Genomic DNA, 19,903 nt, shown 5'->3' on the forward strand with positions numbered 1-19,903 from the left:
ACAATAAGCCATACTGTTACTTTCCGGCCAAAGGACTTTTTACTATCACCATCTAAAGATAAGTTGCTGAATGTTACAGACATCCTATCTTGATAATGTTTAGCCAACTGTATCTAATATCCTGTGATTATATAAAGAAGCTTTTAATTTAATTTTATCTAACAAGACCGAACTCTTTTTCACTGTATTTATCAATGGATCACATCTTTGCTATATTTATGCTTTATGGAAATATCAGTGCCAACATATTGTAGCTCATATTGAAGCTTCAGAAGTCCAACGCTCCGTTGTTGCAAATAAACATTATTTTGAATATAAATAAAACATTGTCTAATTGTCTTATTTCAGCTGGTTTTCCTTTTTCTCTGTCTGGTGTTTAATAAAGTATATAAAGCCTGGCTATAACATATAACAAACCGCTATATCATTATACAACACAGCTAGAGTATTATTAAACATTTTCTTCAAACTTAACTACTACGTTTAACCATCTTAACATCACATTTTTATCACTGACAGAAGCAATGTGTATTACATTCAAACAAAGCCAAAGTAAAAATTCTGCACCATATTCACTTGCTTTACAAGAACACATTCAAGGGCACGTCCTCACAAACTGCACCCACTTCCTTGAGGTGAACACGGCATGTGTCCTTTGCCTACAGACTTCAGGAAGGGCCCTTCGTTCAGATATTCGCTTTCGTTTGGGATGCCATTACAAACGGTGTCTCTTTCCCAGAGGGCCCTTCCGGGGCGCAATAAGATAATTTTGTACTCGCCCTCTGAGAGCTGCCCTTGTACTCACTCTTTTTTGCCTGGCAGAATCAAGGCCGTATAGGTGACACTGCAGGCAAAAAGGGAGTTTCAGTACCGGCCACATGTGCAATTGAAATACTGAAGCCATAACTAGATAACATAACTAGGCAAACAAAAAAAAAGAGAAATCTATTCCTATAGAATATCAAACGGTACGATAAACAGACCGCATCGTCCATCAGTGTTCAATGGGACACTATATAAGCAGTATGGAATAACGGCAAATGTTAATGGTTACCTCAAACCGTGTTTCAAGTACTTACATTTGCATGGTTTTATTTAAACAAGTTGTTGTTCAAAGAAATGCTCTGAAAACAAACCTTCCGGTCATTTCTTCATGGCCGGTGTTTATATAATAATGTGTCTAAGCTGTGTGCACACTTCTGTCATGCTTTATTTGGTATGATTCTGATGAGTTTTGTTATTTTGCAGATTACTCGAACATCAACATTACACATTGAATACATTGGTAGAGGCAACAAAGCATAATAAGAGTTTTCTAAGACCGTGGTCATAAACTTCATAGTTAACAAATCTGACATTTTTTCAGTCAGTTGTTTTTATATTTACTGACTGGTTTGTGTCCGTTTACTTTATTTACATTTTGAAAGCTAAAATGCCCCAAAACAATAAAACATGTCATTTTGTAATTGATTTATTTGTAATTCACTTTATTTTAAACAAGATTAATTGTTTCAAACATTGTTAGACTGTAGACACTTTTAATGCAATAACAGCTTCTAGTGTATAATAGCAAGAATCCATACACAGTGAAATTGATGTTTTCAGATTCAAGGACAATGATTTAAATTTTCGACACAACAGAACTATTTGAGAACGCAAGGATATATTTTCACAGAATGTTCTTTGGAAAACATTAAATCACATAAAGACTTTTCCTGGGTTTTCAGACATGGTCACACAGTTTTTTGGGCAGACTGCCTCCATTCACATGTACTAAGAAAATAATCTGTGCATATTACAATAAAGCCCCAGAAGTTATTCGCAAAACGTCATCAATATGCATTTTCTTAAGGGTTTTCACACAGCCGTCTCAAACCGACACCGCATCTTCACCCTGATCATCGAAGTAGCCCTCTGCAGCTCTGAGAACATGATTCAATGCATTTAGGAGCAGGATGTCCATATAAGCGTCCAGTTCTACCTCCTGACTGTAGTTCTTCACTGGGACCACGGCGGTCATAGAAACTCCGATATTAGCACAAACCTCATGCATCTGTCACCAGATTATGAAGAATTACAATGTTGCTGTTACCTGTAATTCATCAAAGCTACAAAACCACAGAGAATCAATGAGCCGACAACACAGACTCACCATTCTATTGATGTACTGACTCTGGTAGACGTGTTTCAGATCAGCTTCCACCAAAGGACAGGCTTCATCCACCTTGGTCAGAACCACCAGCTGAGGGATACCTGATGGGAGGACGCCCGGCCATGTTCATTATTTTAAACAAACTAACAACATGAGCTTGGTTGTACAAATGACTGTCACCTTTCGGGATAGACAACTGCATTTACAGGTGCGATTGAGCAACTGAACTCAAGCCTGTATTCTATTCACATTTTCATAACACAGTGACGCCGTTGTGAGTCCTGAAAATGTTATAGAAGAACTCCTGCTAAGATCCGAACTGTGTGTAAACGCCGACTCAAATACAGGACTTGCAACTGTATTGTGGTGCTGTGTGAACGCGGCCCATTTTATCACACGATTCCTTATATTACAAATATTGATACATTGAAATCGTGCTAATAATTCATTTACTCACCCAGCTGGTTGGCTTTCCTACGAAGCGCCACGAACTTCTCGACCATTTTTTTGGACAGGAGTTTAACTTTGCTGGTGTCCATCACATAAAGCACGCAGTGAATCTTGTCCTTAAGGGCGGGACTTTTGTGGAAATTGGGGGAATCATCTTGTAGAGGCACTGATGGATTAAACTTAAAGACAGTAATGATAATCATAATAATATGAATTCAGGAGTATTTCAGCTTAGATCCATAAAAGATAAATAAAATCTGATGCCATGTTGTTTGCTTTGTTTTAAAAAATGGCATATTCAGTGTTTACCTGATACCTGTCCTTAATGTGGCCCTTCAGAATACTGCTGAAATCATCTACATCAAGCCCGGCGTTGGCACCTTCTTCCATCCCCATAGTATCACACAGCATGAAGGGAAGAAAGCTTTCAGTCTTGCCTGCCTTGATTCTATAAGTACGAAACTAACCGGATATCCGTCAATAACTTTATACTTGACAACAGGGCCGTGCAGAAGGTGCTTAAAGTATAAAACGTGCACAAGGACAAAGGCTTTCACTAAAAGGATCAATACAGCAGTGCTGTACATCGTGATGTATTCCCTGCTGATGCGCGTATCAATACAGATGCGCTTCTGTATTGATACAGCAGCAAATGGCATGATGCAGTTTTGAAAAGAAACAGAACAGAAAAGACCTTTCTAATGTTTCATAAGTTAAAAATATTTTTTTTGCACCTAAAGTCAAAGTCAAAAGTTTACACCCCCCTTGCAGAATCTGGAAAAGGCAGAAAATTTGGGGAATTTGGAAAACTATGTTTTTTTATTTAGACCAAGTTATTTTAACATATGTTACCCGCACAATAAATTTGCCTTGACAAAAGGGTACATTTGGCATTAAGGGCCAAAAAGGCAGCTGCTCAAGCACCCTCCGCATCCCCTGCACGTGCCTGCTAGCCAATGTGAAGTATATGAAACAAACATTTATAATAAAAGATTCAAACATTAGAAGCACCCAAAATGTATTTCTACCTGAGTAGTGAGACTGGAGCCGGCAGTGCCGGTGTTGGCCTGGGTGCTCACGTAACCTTTAAACACAGAGTTGATGGAGTTGAAGAAGCTTGATTTTCCAGCACCAACAGGACCCACCAGCAGAATCCGGGCCTGTGTTACTGAGCTCACAGACGGCTTCCACTCAGAAACAGAGCGCAAGATCTCCTCTCTACGCCTGCGAATATTTAGATATTTACAGATTATTTACTCAGATTATTTGTAGATTTATTTTTTTAGCATAAATAATCCAGATGAATTCAAATAACGATGAGAAAAGGCTGGTGGCCTTTGGTGACGGAGAAGATACTCACTCAAAGTCCCAAAGGAGTTTTCTCCACGGTTTTTCCATGAGCCCTCCAAAGTCTGAGAAAATGATAACCAGGGCACTTAAGATATTCATACAATCAATAACCATGTACATAGTTAGCAAATACTCTTTTTCTAATGCTTTGATTCACATGAAGAGAATAAAAATAAAATGCAAACCTTCAACTCTGTACACCTCTAACTCAGTCAGCTGTAAATCATTGCCATGCATCTCCTGCGGATCAAACTGGTATATTCCAGGATTACTGTACACGGCGGCCGTGTTATTATAAAGGAACACCAAAGATCCAAAATTTGGACTTGAGTTTCCATCATTGAAAGAATACTGATTATTTCCACTGACCACACGCAGGGGATCATTATTATTCGCGTTACAATTGAAGCCGAACAGGAAGGCTTTGTTGTCCACTATATCTCTCCCCGTCTGAGCATAATCGCTACTTGTGAACGCTCCGAAAACAAACCCTGAGTTATTGTAAGCCACAATGACAGTGGGTCCCTGTCTGTCACACTTTTGATGAAAGGAATCAACATGGTACCCGTGCACACTGGCTTTAAACAGCAGACTCAGCCTGCTTTGACCAAACATCGAGCGCAGCTTCTTCTCCTCTTGTGCGGAAAGTCTGGACACAACAGTACTCATGATGACCTATAGAGCAAATAACAATCAATTCAATGTAAGATTGAGCTACACATTACCAGCGACATTTTAATATTAATAAATGAAAAGCACTCATTCAAAGTTTTTATAAGAGGACACTATCTGAGGGCTCATCTACACCCTTGAACAATAAACATGAAAGTTCCCCATGAAAAACACAGCCACTGGTTTTAACTTATTTTAAACGTCTAAAGCGACATAGATTTATGATTCCAGCGCTTCGTTCAAGCAAACTCAAGCAAAAGCTCTGAAAAGTGAAAGCATACTAATGTTTATGCTAAATAAGTTTAGGGAGGGTACAAGTGAGTGGGTCCAACATCATTGGTCTTAAACCAGGGACGTGCACAGGAATTTTGAGGGGCAGTTGCTCTGACCTGAAAAAAGGGCAACCCCCCCTCATATGAAGGGCTGAGAATAACAGGGTCTTTATTAATATATATATATATATATATATATATATATATATATATATAAAGAAGTAAAACACTGAAATACAGCACTCAACTTCCACGTCGTGGAGGCTTGTTTACGTTATTAACCAATGATATATCAGATATTTATTTGACACCTCTTTCAGCCAATCATTTGTTTGACCGGAGATCTTACGGCGTCAGACGCGATGCTGCTGCGTCCCAATAAATGTTCTAAAGCGGGTTTTGTTTAGGTCGATTCAGCACAAAAGAAGGACAAATGAGTGTCAGGTTTGAGTTTGCCCCGGACGCCGGACAGGGGGCTTAAAATCCTGACTGTCCGGACGAAATCCAGAAGTATGGCCACCCTAGAAACGTTGAGTCGTATCACCCGATAACCGCGACAATCTCATTCTAGGGCCGCTCATGCAGGCTCAGCTCAGGTGCCGGTCACGTGCAGTGCTGAACCCACCTAAACAGAGTTTGCTCTTCCCCTTCTGACTTTCACTTTCGTTGCCCGAATACGGAGGTGAATGAGGCTTTTCGCGTTTTTTTTTCTCTAGACTTATGTGAAATTCTGCATTCATTGTACATGATTTATTTATTTTCCACCTCGGAAGGGCAACGTGAGTCGAGAAGGGCATATGGGCAGTTGCCCGGGCAACCCGAGCAACCCCCCTGTGCACGTCCCTGCTTAAAACGTCCTGTCCCACTTACATTCAATGCTCCTGGCGCCCTTGGTCATTATAATAAAATTTAATTGTTGTGTCAAAGAGAGCTGAGATCCCAAGGTCTATATATAGTATTGTAATAATTGTGAACTCACCTATTATTTCTCTTGACAGTATTGCGGGTGCGTGACACTACCGTGTAAAGACGGAACAAAGTACACAAAAATGGCTTATAGTCATTGAATCAGTTAGTCATCAGGAAACAACAACAACAACAACAACAAATCTAGCTTACTTTGCTACAACAAATTCATTTTGACACACTGTTGACCAAAGCAAACGTAATAATGATGTACAAGAGTCAAGAGCCCAACTTAGGCAAAAACTGATCACAATAATGGTGATTTGTTAAAACATTAATAGCGGGTTCAAACGTGATATTAATGCAATTGACATTGACAAATCAATTATTTGTTGATTATTTATTATTATTATTTCTAGCTGTCTGGGAGGGCTATAGTCTTTAGGTTTTTTACTTTCTCTTTTTACCGTCCCTAACGTTTGATATACATTTTTAAATGAGAAGTTGTTACATCCAAATAATAAGTATAGAACAGAAATAACATCACAGATGTTGCTTACCTGTGTGTGAAGTTCCTGTACTTGTTTTCACTCTGTGGGTGTGTGTATGTGTGTGAGGGTGCAACGTTGTAACAATTGAAAAGATATTTGCCTAGTGTTGTGTGACCAGGTGATGGCTTTAACGTCACTTCTGCGTTACTTTCATTTCTAATTCTTATGTTTTACAACATCAAAAACATCTTCAATCCGTTAAATCTCATTGACAGATATGTAGATTTAAATGTAAAGGGCTTAATAAAAGAAAACATAATTGTAAACAATAAATGAAAGTGGGAACTGTCTTGATTTACATGACATTTAAATTCCGGCCCAAAATAAGAGTAAAACCAGTCACACAGGTTAACAGATACACCCAGAGCCCGCCCTCCCTATTATTAAACTAAGCGGCTGCTTAGGGCCCTGCCACCACGAGGGGGCCCCCAAGAGCAAATTAACTCCTGTCCTTTTTGTGTTATATTCACGACATACTGTCGGTGACTCAAAACAAGGGCTGTGTGGCTTTATAGGTTGTGGTTAAAATAAAATAAAAATGTAATCTTTGCAAATAGTTAAATGCATTGAACAACAAATTCCACAACCTTTGTATGGTCTGTGTGCTCAATTTAAAGGGACAGTTCACCCAAAACATTTGGAAGTAATGAAATAATAAAATATATTGACCATTACGATAGACTTGGAATGCAACGTTTATCTGTTTTGCTTTTAAGACATTCCTACAACCCGAACACATCTAGAACTAATAGAATTGGGTGTGTAAGGTTTTAAGTGTGCATGCAAGTAATCAAACATTAATAATAGTCAACTCTATTGGGGCACCCCAAATAAATTCTGCTTAGAGTCCCGTAAAGGCTTGGGCCGGCCCTGGATACATCTACCACACAACATAAGAAAAGCCAGAGTTTAAGACTTCAAGCTCTTGTCACACTGTTTCAAGACTGGACTACTGCAGGGCTATGCTGGCTGGCCTTATAGAGGACCTCAGAGATGACATGTTTTTGTATGGTCTCACGACTGAAAGCCTATAAAAAGTCAATAGACTTAGATCATAAAATAAGCACTGCGATTAAATGTCCACACGTTTTGTCTATCAAGATCATCTTTACAGAGTAATACAGCGTTTGTTTGAAGCCTGAATACAATCGGCAAAAGTAAAAAGCAAATACTTGGCCATATAAACAGACTACATATATCGACGTCACCACCACCAAACCTCCGACACCTTTTAAAATGGATGAAAAAAATTTCAATAACTTACTTGGGAACACGTTTTTAATACATGCTTTAATAACGTCCAATTTCCCAGGCAAAGGATGTAGTCGCTTTTAGCAACCGCCATTTTATGGCACAATAAGGTTTTTGGAAATCATGAGCGGGTTATAACTGGTGTCATAAAATTAAAACGTATGCAATGCTACCAACTTTACAACTTTCAAGTTGGTGCTGTAAAGTGTATTAACCTGTATGAACTGTTTTTGTAAAGTTTTGTAAACCACCGGTTTTGTATACATTTCCTTTGTAAGTTACATCCCTCTAGTAAGAATACAAGAAGTTTTGCTATACATTCAGTGAATTTAAAGGATCACAGCAATAAAAATGACACTTAGACCAATAATGTTAAAAATAGCCAAAAAATTATTTGTTTGATCAATTAAAGATCCCAAATAAACACGTTTTATGTTTCTGCAGAAGAAACATTACGAGATAAAATGTATCAACCCCCATGTCTCTTTTCTCATGTGCTAAAATCATTTAATAACAAACCAACACACTAACGTCAATTCAACATTTTAATTTATATTATTCAGGATACATACAATAATCTTTTATTATAGTACATACCTTAGTTTCTGTGTGACGCAGCAACACATCTGATAGCATTGTGTGGTACAAAATGAAGAAGATAATAGACGTCTAAGAGAACAAGGGCTAGCTAGTGTGCACTACAGCAGTTGATACTTTACGGTAGGGACAGATATTAGAGGATCTGCACTTCATGTTATACTTTACGTCCCACCGTTGACACTTCTAACCCTTAACACAGCAGCAGCTGGAGATCGTGTCCAACCATTCGGCAAATAAAAGAAAACTGCAACATGCAATTTCTACAGATTTCTGATCAGCAATAGGTGACGGTACATTCTAGTACAGTACATCCAATATGTGTGTGGTTTAGTGAACTGATTCTAGACTGTAGTGTAAATAGCATTCGATAAGAACAAAGCGAAAGAGAAAGTCAATCTAAGTACAATTAAAAGTATAAAAATATGGCTCTATATTATAATGATGAATTGGTTTGTGTGTGGACTCCCATTGGCACTGCTCATATGTTTCATTCTATATATTTCTTCATGCATAGTCAGAATTTTAAACAAACCAATGCAGTTATGTACTTCCATTATATTCAGGCACATTTTCTCCTTCATTTTGGTGTCACAGGCATAAATCACATGAATACATCACTCATTTACATAGAGGTGACTTAAGTACGCTTGCTCCAAAGAATGATTTGAGCTCTGGGTTACATTAAAGTTTGTAACATTTAACTATCATAATGGGATTCTAGTAGACAGTATACTCTGCCAACCAGAAAGCAAATATGCAGCCATAAAACACAGTGCAATTCAACTACTCTGTAAACAACTACGGGTGTGGGATTCAATTCTTGTTATTTTACTGTGCAGTCCTTATGTGTCACAAACACAATAAACATGTATGTTGGTTGATAACGGAACATTTTCTTAAGAACAAAACTGTACATAACAATCAGTGGTGCTCAAAGTGTGCGAGTGTTGCTCTTATTGTTACTTTCCATCTACCAGAACTCAATTTTACAAGCCGGGAACGTCTCCTCCTGCATGGCCACAGTGCTGTTGCTGCCCAGGACAGTTATTCCCAATTGCCGTTGTTTTTCTTGAGTTTCCCGGTACCATTCGTGCATCATCATGGATTCAAACGTAGGGATAAGGGTCACCTGGAAGTTAACACAGAGGTGGACTAAATGTATTGTCTTATTAAAAACTACAAACATTGTCTTATTTCCATGGCTGTCTGGAATAATTGATTTTGAAAGGTCAGTCATGACAATATTCCCTGATAACAACCGCTAAAACTGATAACACACTGCTCATGCATGTCTGGAATGATTAATTCTGACAGGTCAGTCATGACAATATTCCCAATAACAACCGCTAAAACTGATAACACACTGCTCATGCATGTCTGGAATAATTGATTGTGACAGGTCAGTCATGACAGTATTCCCAATAACAACCGCTAAAACTGATAACACACTGCTCATGCATGTCTGGAATAATTGATTGTGACAGGTCAGTCATGACAGTATTCCCAATAACAACCACTAAAACTGATAACACACTGCTCAAGCATTGTCTGGAATGATTAATTCTGACAGGTCAGTCATGACAATATTCCCAATAACAACCGCTAAAACTGATAACACTGCTCAAGCATTGTCTGGAATGATTAATTCTGACAGGTCAGTCATGACAATATTCCCAATAACAACCGCTAAAACTGATAACACACTGCTCATGCATGTCTGGAATAATTGATTCTGACAGGTCAGTCATGACAATATTCCCAATAACAACCGCTAAAACTGATAACACACTGCTAATGCATGTCTGGAATAATTGATTGTGACAGGTCAGTCATGACAGTATTCCCAATAACAACCACTAAAACTGATAACACACTGCTCAAGCATTGTCTGGAATGATTAATTCTGACAGGTCAGTCATGACAATATTCCCAATAACAACCGCTAAAACTGATAACACACTGCTCATGCATGTCTGGAATAATTGATTGTGACAGGTCAGTCATGACAATATTCCCCATAACCGCTAAAACACTGCTCATGCATGTCTGGAATAACTGATTGTGACAGGTCAGTCATGACAATATTCCCTGGTAACAAATGCTAAAACTGATAACACACTGCTCATGCATGTCTGGAATGATTGATTCTGACAGGTCAGTCATGACAGTATTCCCAATAACAACCACTAAAACTGATAACACACTGCTCAAGCATTGTCTGGAATGATTAATTCTGACAGGTCAGTCATGACAATATTCCCAATAACAACCGCTAAAACTGATAACACACTGCTCATGCATGTCTGGAATAATTGATTGTGACAGGTCAGTCATGACAATATTCCCCATAACCGCTAAAACACTGCTCATGCATGTCTGGAATAACTGATTGTGACAGGTCAGTCATGACAATATTCCCTGGTAACAAATGCTAAAACTGATAACACACTGCTCATGCATGTCTGGAATAATTTATTTTGACAGGTCAGTCATGACAATATTCCCCGGTAACAACCGCTAAAACTGATAACACACTGCTCATGCATGTCTGGAATGATTGATTCTGACAGGTCAGTAATGACAATATTCCCAATAACAACCGCTAAAACTGATAACACACTGCTCATGCATGTCTGGAATAATTGATTGTGACAGGTCAGTCATGACAATATTCCCCAATATGAACTGCTAAAACTGATAAGCACACATGATTTAATGTTTAATGTATCACACTAACTGTAGCACTAAGCTATCACTCCTTTTTCTCGTGACATTAATTTGTCATAAACGAGCAAATAAAGTATTTCAAATCGCTATTTTTGTATATTAGTGACTCATGTGGCAAGTATTCGTGAAGTATGCAATGGGGTCTTATTCACCCTGACAGAGTTTATTTTGCGATAACAAACAACTCCATGAACTCTTATTTAACTTCTTAAGCTCTGGTGTATATTTAGCATGTTTTTATACGAATTTAAAAGAGTGCCCTAACCAGATACATTGGAAGAAATAAAAATTGTCTCCCATCTTAATCTAAAGTGTTAGATTGGTGAGAGGTGGCAGAATTTAAGAGGTTTAAACATTACTTCTCTTTATACTGTATATGTATTATACTCATCCATATATCTATTCATGCTATATTCATGTGCATTTATATAACTTAAGTAAATAAATATACAATTGAGTACAAACCGGCACATCCTCAGGCCATACAGATTTACCCTCCAATAACGCATCCAGAATGGACCTCATCAAGCCTTCTTTGTACGAGTCATCACCACTTATTATGTAACAGGACGATCGTAGACGGCAGAAGAACTCAACATCTACAGTGGACGCTGCATGGCCTGATGGAAGATAAGCCAGGTCCAAATATACTGAAGCTCCAACCTTGCTACCTGTTGATTGATCAGGACATCAGTCAGTTCAAGGTCAGTATATTTGCATACCAATATGACCAATGGCATTCTTAAGAAAACAGTATAATTTTGTTTTAAATATGCCCCAAAAAAAGCCCAAACCTGATCTTTTTGTGGCAGAAGCTATGCCAGCTGAGTTGCTTCTCGAGCTGGTAACAGATGTAGCTTGACTTCCAGTCCTTTTGGTGCTTTGTGTTGAACTGCTAGGTAATGTTAACCTCTGGGTAACTCCAGTTGATTTTCTACCTTTTGTTGCACCAGACTTCACACTGCTTACAGGATCGGGCATACAGGCACCCGGCTGTGGTGGAAGGGGAGGTAAATCTTTCACAGGTGCAGGTGGAGGATCCTGGGGTAGAAGATGATTACCTCGATTAAAGCCCAATCCATCGTTTATGTTCTGGTATTGCAGGTGGCCTCCTGACTCTTCGTCCGAATCTAGAAGTCCATCGGCTGTAATAGATGGGCAATCTTCTAGTCCTGGATGTGCATCGGAGTCGGTGGCCGTGGGGAAGTCACTGACAGACGTAAGTGGGGTCTCCATAGCTGGATTAGCGGATCTGTTAACCGAACATGCTGGTGGAAGGGGCTTAGCTGCCTCTTGGGAGTGGTCGCTATCATCGGAATGGTTCAGCGAGCTGGTGTTAACAAATCCTGGTAAACGTGGATCTTCTCCATTGCCGACCGGTTTAAAGTGTTTGAACTCGCATGGAGAGACCAAGCACAGGTCTACATCATGGCCAATATCAACAACTAGACCCTGGGGTTCAGACGGACACCCACCTGAGCCATCCTGATGGGACCTTTGAGTGTGAGGCTTCTTTATGGACAAAGACATCCCTACTTTGAATTCAGATTTGGAAAGCTGTCCATTGGAGAACGACATTTCATCTTCGTTGGTAGACTCACTGACTGTAGGCAGGACTTGTTCGAAAGACATTGACAGTGATTCATCAACCTCAGTGGACTGTGGTGAGCTGACTTCTGCAGGCATTGAGTGAGTTGTAGTGACAGTGGTGGATATATCAGGCATTATATCCTTGAACGAACTGAGAGACAGAAAACTCGAATGTTTCTCTCTGGATGAAGTGGAGACACTCTCTTGGTTACTTTTAGGGCATCCGGACTCTGAAAGCTTGGACAGCCCTGTTTGCTGGCTTTCTGAACCGAGACACATCTTTACACCAAAACTACTGTGATCTTTGGAGGCCCAGGTCTCTTCAGGGGACAGATGATAAGGAGTATGACCAGCACTGTTCGGACCTGATCTAGGAGAAGATAACTCTAATGTCTTCTCTTCAGGACTGGCACAAACTTCCTTGTGACCATCTTTTGAAATGTTGTCTTTCAAAGCCCCATCGAGCAAAGTATACTCAGTAGGTGTGAGGTCATTTTTGGTTTTGGGCCCGGCAGCCATTGTGGCCTTGCCAGTGGTTACTCTGGTACTACATTTAGACTTAACATCACCTCTAGGGATGTTTTTTAGGTTTCCAGAGTCAGCATGTTGCTTTTTCACAGAAGATTCCTGTTGTTCTTTGTTCATTTCCAGAAATCCGGCTGTCATATCTTCAGGTGAAGACATTTTAGAGCAATCTTCTGTGGAAAGCTTCTGGTTCTGCTGTTCCTTGTTAGATTTAAAGCATTTGGTTTTGTCCTCAGCCTGTTTGTTTACTTTTGCTCCATGTTTTACATTCCCAGGCTTATCTGAGGCCTTCTTGATATCTTTCCCAAGAGACTTTGTTGTCTTTTTCTCGTCTATTTTCACATCAGTTTTGCTATCTGTCTTTGGTTTGCTACCTGAAGTTTTTCTCTGCCCATTTTCTTGTTTCTTTGTGTCTGGCATGCTTGTTTTTTCATTGCTTTTTTCTTTAAAAGACTCCTTCCTCGCAACAGGCTTGGAGGGTTTTAGTTTGATGCTGCTTTCTGCAGATTTCAGCTTTTCCTCACTTTTCGGATCATTTTTATTCACACCTTTGGTTTTGTCTTTCAGCTCGAGATCTCCATGGACAGATCGTTCCTTTGAAGCACCATTACTTGACCTTAATTCATTTTTTGAAGACTTGGGACTCTCCTGATTCTCTGCGAGTTTGGGATTTTTATCTGATTTTGAAGTTTCGAAGTCTCTGGAGCACACCACCGGCCTCTTGAGAAACTCTAGATGCTTCAGTTTCTCCAGACCATCCATTATCTTACTTTGTGGTGTAGAGCCGGGGAAGAGCACTCTGATAATCTTCTCAACTGGGCTGGCGGGATGCCACACAAGCAAAGCACATATAGAGACCAAAGACGTCAGGGGAACATCCGAGCTTTTGGATTTGGAGCTGTTTTCGGGCCAGTTCTGCATAAACGAATCTACTTCTTTGCTACGCTTGACTGGATTTAGGACATAAAGTTCAAGACACCCAACTCCCATTTTCTGAAAGAGAATAACCGGTTCGATGGGACCACTTGCGTTCCTAAGAAGTGGCTCTGGTGAGATTTTAAGCTTTTCCAGATGCTGTAAAGCAAGTGATGCTAGATCGCTGCTTCTCAGCACATTAGGGTCACCCTGAATCTTTTTAAGCCTGTTTGAAGCATTGAAGAAGACCACGCCGAGCTCTGGAGAGATGAGATTATTTTGCAATTGTTCTTTTTCCTGGCAGTCGGTTTTATTTTGCTCAGTCTCTGCAACTTTCCTCTCCAGCAGGCTGTTAACTCCGGGCAGATTGTCTGTTCCAGCGTGCGTAAGCAGCACAGAGTCCACGCGGTCCAAATGCCTGACCAACTTCCAGAAGCAGGCACAAGGATCTGCTCCGCCATTGACCAACACATTGAATCCATTGACCGCAAAGAAAGCACAATCCCCTCTGCCTCCTGGAAAAACATAACAGCACGGGCGACAGAGTTTGAGGAATCCCACAGTGCCAGGAGGCTCCAGGAGGTCAAATGGAGACTGTGGCTCTAAAGACTCAGTCAGAAGGTCTGTGAACTCCTGAAGGCCGCCCATTTTAGGTAGCACCATTAGAGGATTTACTTTAATGTCCACGATTTCATGTATCTTGTGTTTTCCAAGCACAGAGGTTTTCCATTTTCCAGTTTTGGGGCAGCTTATGGTGAGGTTTGCTTTGCCTTGTGTGCTAACAGAGTTTAACAGTGCGTCAATCTGGAACATGGAGAGAGAACGGGTTATTCATTGAAAAAGAAGATATAAAATCACCATTAAATCACTACACAGTAATTCAAATCCATTCAGACCGACCTCTTCATCTGAAAGGATACGTGTAAAATCATTTGGAGTGAACTGTCCAGTGTGAAGGACAAGATCGCCGGTTTCTTCAAGAGATTGTCCTGTGAGCACCAGCAGCTTGTGTCTAGATACGCCTGATATCAAACCATGGACCTGAACCACAAAAATAAGTTGAATATGTAGGAACAATGAGTAGAAAATAGATTTCAAGCTGTTATCGCAGTAAAGGGTTCCTCTACAAAGTACCCAAAAATGGGTATTAAATAATACAATACATATAGATCTACGTATATATGTAATGTACTATTAAGAAAGGGAATAAAATATGCAAGTAACGATCACATTACCTCAGAATGGAGAACCCCTTCTGATGGATTTACTACAACACTGATGTCCACAACATCTGAACTGAATTGAAATGTCCTTTGACCTGTGAAGAGGCGAAAGGGAGAAAAAGGTTCATTTAAAATAAAAAATGTTTGCACATCATCGGTCTTAAATTGTTATCTGAATAAAAAATATCTAAAAGTATGTTTCACCAAACATTTTAGACAGACAATACTGCAGTCTGTATTTGTCAGTAAAGCTACAATAATGCTATAAAACGTTTACTCTCTATCGCCTCCTTTGTTTGAAATACGAGATTGCAGGCTACTTAACTTTATGTGGATTGTTATCACATGGTGTCAAACTCACACTTTTTGCAAAACTGTAATAATAAACATAGAAATCCTTAGAATAAGCTTACCGTTCATGTATGTATTGAATAAATCAGATTTACTGGTTTTTGTTTATTTAAAAAAGTTATGAATTATGTTATGTCTTATTTATGATGTTATGACACTGTGTCAAGTCAACTTTATTTATATAGCGCTTTTTACAATTTTCATTGTGACAAAGCAGCTGTACATAAAACATATTGACTATAAGCAAAACATTTAAAGCACACGTTTAAGATAAGGGAGAGAGAAACACGTGTCAAATATTAAACGGACTATAAATTCCTATATGTAGTATTAAGTAAAACTTTACTTTGTGCCTTTCTGTTTTATTATTAAAATAATATGACCGCTCCATTCCCACCACTTTTTAGAGCCAGGGCACATATCCGTTCAAAATGTCAAAGGTTACGGGAGCCAAAATGAACAATGCTTCACATTTGCCTCTCTATTCCCAAACACAACCCGAGTAATATGACGAAGTGATTTTTTAGTTACTCAGAAATTTCATTTTATAAGCTATTGCAAAAATGTTCTATCACCAAAGGCCAAAGTCTGAACAATTGGTCGAATGCACTTCCTTCCTGCCTTTCTCCTGTGGGTACTTCAGTAGCAAATTCAAACTCAAGCATTCATCCTAACACACATTTATACTTGTGATAGTGCACAGTACATGCTGTTTAAACGGTATTCTGTATGCAGTGTAAATACTAAATATGTTTGCCCTTTTAAAACTAATGAAAAAAGGGAACATCTGCATTTCCACATCACACGGGCTGTGATGAAACAATCTGTCGCTTTGTCTACACTACATAACAAGTCAAGGGACACGGTCAGCCTTACGGTGCCATTCGAGGCTGTGAATTACACAGTTGATTCTTTCTTCATTCAATAATGCGCATCCTAGACATAAACTATCTGTTTCTAAGATTTCTAACAGCATAACTAAACATACCAAAGTTCACCAAGTTCAGCCTTTAATGAAGACAACACACAACATTACTGTAGAAATGAGAAAGTGACACATGCCTTTAACATCTTTGGATTGGCAAGAAGAATGCTTATGAACGAAGAGTTTGAGCTGCTCATCCAAGTTACACACGGTCAAGTCCACATCCCAGGCACGAATACCTGCAATGGAGATAAAAACAAACACTTTGAAGCCTTCTGAACACTCAAATACTTGAAATGAGTCCTAATGTGCTTTTTGACATTTGGTTTTAGTAAATAGACACTGGACACTGATTTGAGAACAAAGAGACTGAAATGCCCCAGAGCAAAACCACTCAAGTCAGCATGAAATTCAAGCATCATGTGAGACACGGTGTGGTTTTCAGAGACATTTGAAGAGATCGTTGGCTGGCACTAAAAAAGCACAGATCTGAAGCGCTTGCTCAGCTGTACTCATGAAATATAAAAGCCTGAGGACCGAATGTCTTCATCACTTATGAGATATTTGGTCTCAAATTGTTTTTTGTTGTTATGTTTTTATTGTATATTGGATTTTATGTATGTTTGATTTGTTTTACTGATAAAGTACTTTTTGATTCTTACTTACATACTTTACTGACTTACTTACTTACATACTTTACTTACTTACTTACATACTTACATACTTTACTTACTTACTTACATACTTTACTTACTTACTTACTAACTTACATACGTTACTAACTTACATACATTACTAACTTACATACGTTACTAACTTACATACGTTACTAACTTACATACGTTACTAACTTACATACGTTACTAACTTACATACGTTACTAACTTACATACGTTACTAACTTACATACGTTACTAACTTACATACGTTACTAACTTACATACGTTACTAACTTACATACGTTACTAACTTACATACGTTACTAACTTACATACATACTTTACTTACCTACAATCAGCATTTACATTCATGCACGTAGATGCTTTTATCTAAAACAACTTAGAGTACATTCACAAATAGTCTACGTTTAATTATATGAGTTTCATAAGTATCATGACCTTCACACATGACCCTCTATCTGCTTAGCTACAGGAACACCATCAAAGGAAGCCAACTCAATACTACTACAAAAGAAAACTAAAACATAGCATTAAAGCAAGCTGCCAGATACCCCTGGTGTTATGAAATGTATATATACCTTGTTATTGATATACAGTAACACATTTCAAGTCATATTGTAGCATTTCCAGACAAACAACATGGCGAGGAAACAAGAAAATTGTTTCGTGGTTTTTTTTCATGAACTGTTAGTCAAATTACTATTGGTAAAGCAATTTGCATTTATCTTGATCAACAAGCTCTTATCAGATTTAGGACTAAAGTGTGCCGTTTATCCATACAGACCGCAATCATACTGAAAGTTACAAACAACCCAGATAGCACAATCCATCTGGCTTACATCTATTCGACGTCTGCATTTACATCTCGGTGTACGTCTGTAATACTTCTGTTAAAGATCTGCTGCGTAACAACATCTGCTAAACATCTTAGAAAGAGCTGTTGTTCGTCCATTCTAAATCATAATCATCTTACAGACGTCTTCTAGATGTCTACGTGACGTCTGACAGCAGACATCGTAAAAACATCTTAGAAAGAGCTGTTGCTCGTCCATTCTAAATCATACACATCTCACAGATGTCTTCTAGATGTCTACGTGACGTCTGACAGCAGACATCGTAAAAACATCTTAGAAAGAGCTGTTGCTCGTCCATTCTAAATCATAATCATCTTACAGACGTCTTCTAGATGTCTACGTGACGTCTGACAGCAGACATCGTAAAAACATCTTAGAAAGAGCTGTTGCTCGTCCATTCTAAATCATACACATCTTACAGACGTCTTCTAGATGTCTACGTGACGTCTGACAGCAGACATCGTAAAAACATCTTAGAAAGAGCTGTTGCTCGTCCATTCTAAATCATACACATCTTACAGACGTCTTCTAGATGTCTACGTGACGTCTGACAGCAGACATCGTAAAAACATCTTAGAAAGAGCTGTTGCTCGTCCATTCTAAATCATACACATCTCACAGACGTCTTCTAGATGTCTATGTGACGTCTGACAGCAGACATCGTAAAAACATCTTAGAAAGAGCTGTTGCTCGTCCATTCTAAATCATACACATCTTACAGACGTCTTCTAGATGTCTACGTGACGTCTGACAGCATGAGCAATTGTAACGCAGATGAGCAATTGTAGATGTAAATGCAGACGTCAACTAGACGTAATTCAGATGTATGTGTGCTATTTAGGAAATAACTTTGTTCCCGTTACAAATGTACATAAAAGTAGGCGTGGCTTGGATGACTGACTTAGACGTGCATTAAAGCAAACAAGAAGTGGGTGTGAACATGGGCACGGCTTAACCAAACCACAGACTTCAAGGACAACAGTACAATGACATAAACACATCGATGTCTATTTTATATAATGGCGACATATAGGGAAATAATGGCAGGCTAATGGAGAAGCTGATGTTGACTCTGATGCCATGCAGCCAGGGCACAATGCACGAATCTAGCGCCAGAATGAAACGTTGCATTACTGCTTCAAACGAAGTCTATGGTTTTCATCTTTGGGAAATACACGACTCAAGCATATTCCCCGTATTGTTAAAAAGCGAGAGAAACGCGCGCGTCACGTGACCGAGCGATCGTTTCACCAGACAGTCGCGTGGCTGTGTTTAAAGATCAAAGGAGATTTAAAGTTGTGTCGCTTTGCAACACGCGCGAGATTACAGCCGTCGGGATCATTTCTAGTCTCTTAATACAGACACACTTGAGCTGATAACGATTATATCAATACACTCCTTTAAACGCGAAAGCGTACCTCGTTCTATCTCCACCACAATAAAGTCCAGCATGCGCGGTCGATAAAGCGCACCGACGACCATCAGAATCGAGTATTTGTCATTGCTGAATCCAGGATGGGCTGTCAGGTCTTCTGCTCCCTTTGCTGCCGCTAGACCCGACGCCATGTTGGAAAGTTATGCTTATGATGTCATACCCAAACAATCAAGTGTTATAGCGGAACGAGCGGACGATTTGAATGAAGCTGAAGCTGCCCAACCAAAGTCCAAATGCATCCGCCTTTCGCTGCCATTGGCTGTGTACTTCAAATAATATTATATGGACATATACGTATACGCCATTATGTGCTTTATTATATGTGCATTTTATTTCTATATTTATATAACACTATCAAACCTTATAACATTATACATTTGCACTAGTGTACATGCAATCTGTTAATACGTATATTCTGCTATATACTATACTATATACCCTGTACGTCTCCCGCATTTTCTGTTTATTTTATAT

At 39.1% G+C, this 19,903-nt stretch overlaps 3 protein-coding genes across 20 annotated transcripts in view; 1 reads left to right on the top strand and 2 right to left on the bottom strand.

Annotated features, from left to right (window-relative positions):
* LOC306891849 (uncharacterized protein) overlaps positions 1–19,903 on the top strand; it is a 76,304-nt gene that overhangs the window by 48,586 nt on the left and 7,815 nt on the right. Inside the window, exons 27-29 of one of the 16 annotated variants that reach the window (XR_013786416.1) lie at positions 9,182–9,316; positions 11,500–11,635; positions 13,614–15,645. The exons of 10 other annotated variants lie outside the window; for them this stretch is intronic. Coding sequence is in view for 1 of the 6 variants with exons in the window: in XM_079452420.1 (XP_079308546.1) it covers positions 13,614–13,646 (33 nt within the window). In the remaining 5 variants the exon portion in view is untranslated. Of the gene's footprint in view, positions 1–9,181; positions 9,352–11,499; positions 11,636–12,035; positions 12,151–13,613; positions 15,646–19,903 lie in introns of those variants that run through there. 5 more of the 16 variants (XR_013786417.1, XR_013786418.1, XR_013786419.1 and 2 more) reach the window with 5 other exon arrangements.
* Positions 1,188–6,416, bottom strand: LOC306891852 (interferon-induced protein 44-like). 3 transcript variants are annotated; one of them, XM_079452432.1, is made up of 9 exons: positions 6,363–6,416; positions 5,876–5,912; positions 4,138–4,627; positions 3,963–4,014; positions 3,631–3,826; positions 2,912–3,064; positions 2,610–2,781; positions 2,153–2,253; positions 1,188–2,053 (listed from the first exon to the last, which is right to left on the bottom strand). In XM_079452432.1, the coding sequence occupies exons 3-9, from the start codon at positions 4,619–4,621 to the stop codon at positions 1,871–1,873; spliced, it is 1,341 nt and encodes a 446-aa protein (XP_079308558.1). In that variant the 5' UTR covers positions 4,622–4,627; positions 5,876–5,912; positions 6,363–6,416; the 3' UTR covers positions 1,188–1,870. The 3 variants fall into 3 exon arrangements, with proteins under 3 accessions (XP_079308558.1, XP_079308559.1, XP_079308560.1); XM_079452433.1 differs by lacking the exon at positions 5,876–5,912 and having other exon boundaries at positions 1,194–2,053; positions 6,363–6,407; XM_079452434.1 differs by lacking the exon at positions 5,876–5,912 and having other exon boundaries at positions 1,194–2,053; positions 4,138–4,601; positions 6,363–6,396.
* On the bottom strand, positions 14,793–19,560 carry LOC306892454 (electromotor neuron-associated protein 1-like; the record flags this gene model as incomplete). Its single annotated transcript, XM_079453580.1, has 4 exons — positions 14,793–15,002; positions 15,197–15,279; positions 16,598–16,699; positions 19,413–19,560. The coding sequence occupies 4 exons, from the start codon at positions 19,558–19,560 to the stop codon at positions 14,793–14,795; spliced, it is 543 nt and encodes a 180-aa protein (XP_079309706.1).

This window comes from Barbatula barbatula, assembly GCF_947034865.1.
Source record: "Barbatula barbatula genome assembly, chromosome: 3".
Classification (NCBI taxonomy): Eukaryota; Metazoa; Chordata; class Actinopteri; order Cypriniformes; family Nemacheilidae; genus Barbatula; species Barbatula barbatula.

Excerpts from the sequence above, each read along its gene's own strand:
- LOC306891852 (XM_079452432.1), bottom strand. The coding sequence starts at position 4,621 with ATGAGTACTGTTGTGTCCAGACTTTCCGCACAAGAGGAGAAGAAGCTG. Across the intron at positions 4,015-4,137 it reads AGAGGTGTACAGAGTTGAAG|ACTTTGGAGGGCTCATGGAA; the intron begins GTTTGCATTTTA and ends TCATTTTCTCAG. Across the intron at positions 3,065-3,630 it reads GCTCCAGTCTCACTACTCAG|TTTCGTACTTATAGAATCAA; the intron begins GTAGAAATACAT and ends ATATCCGGTTAG.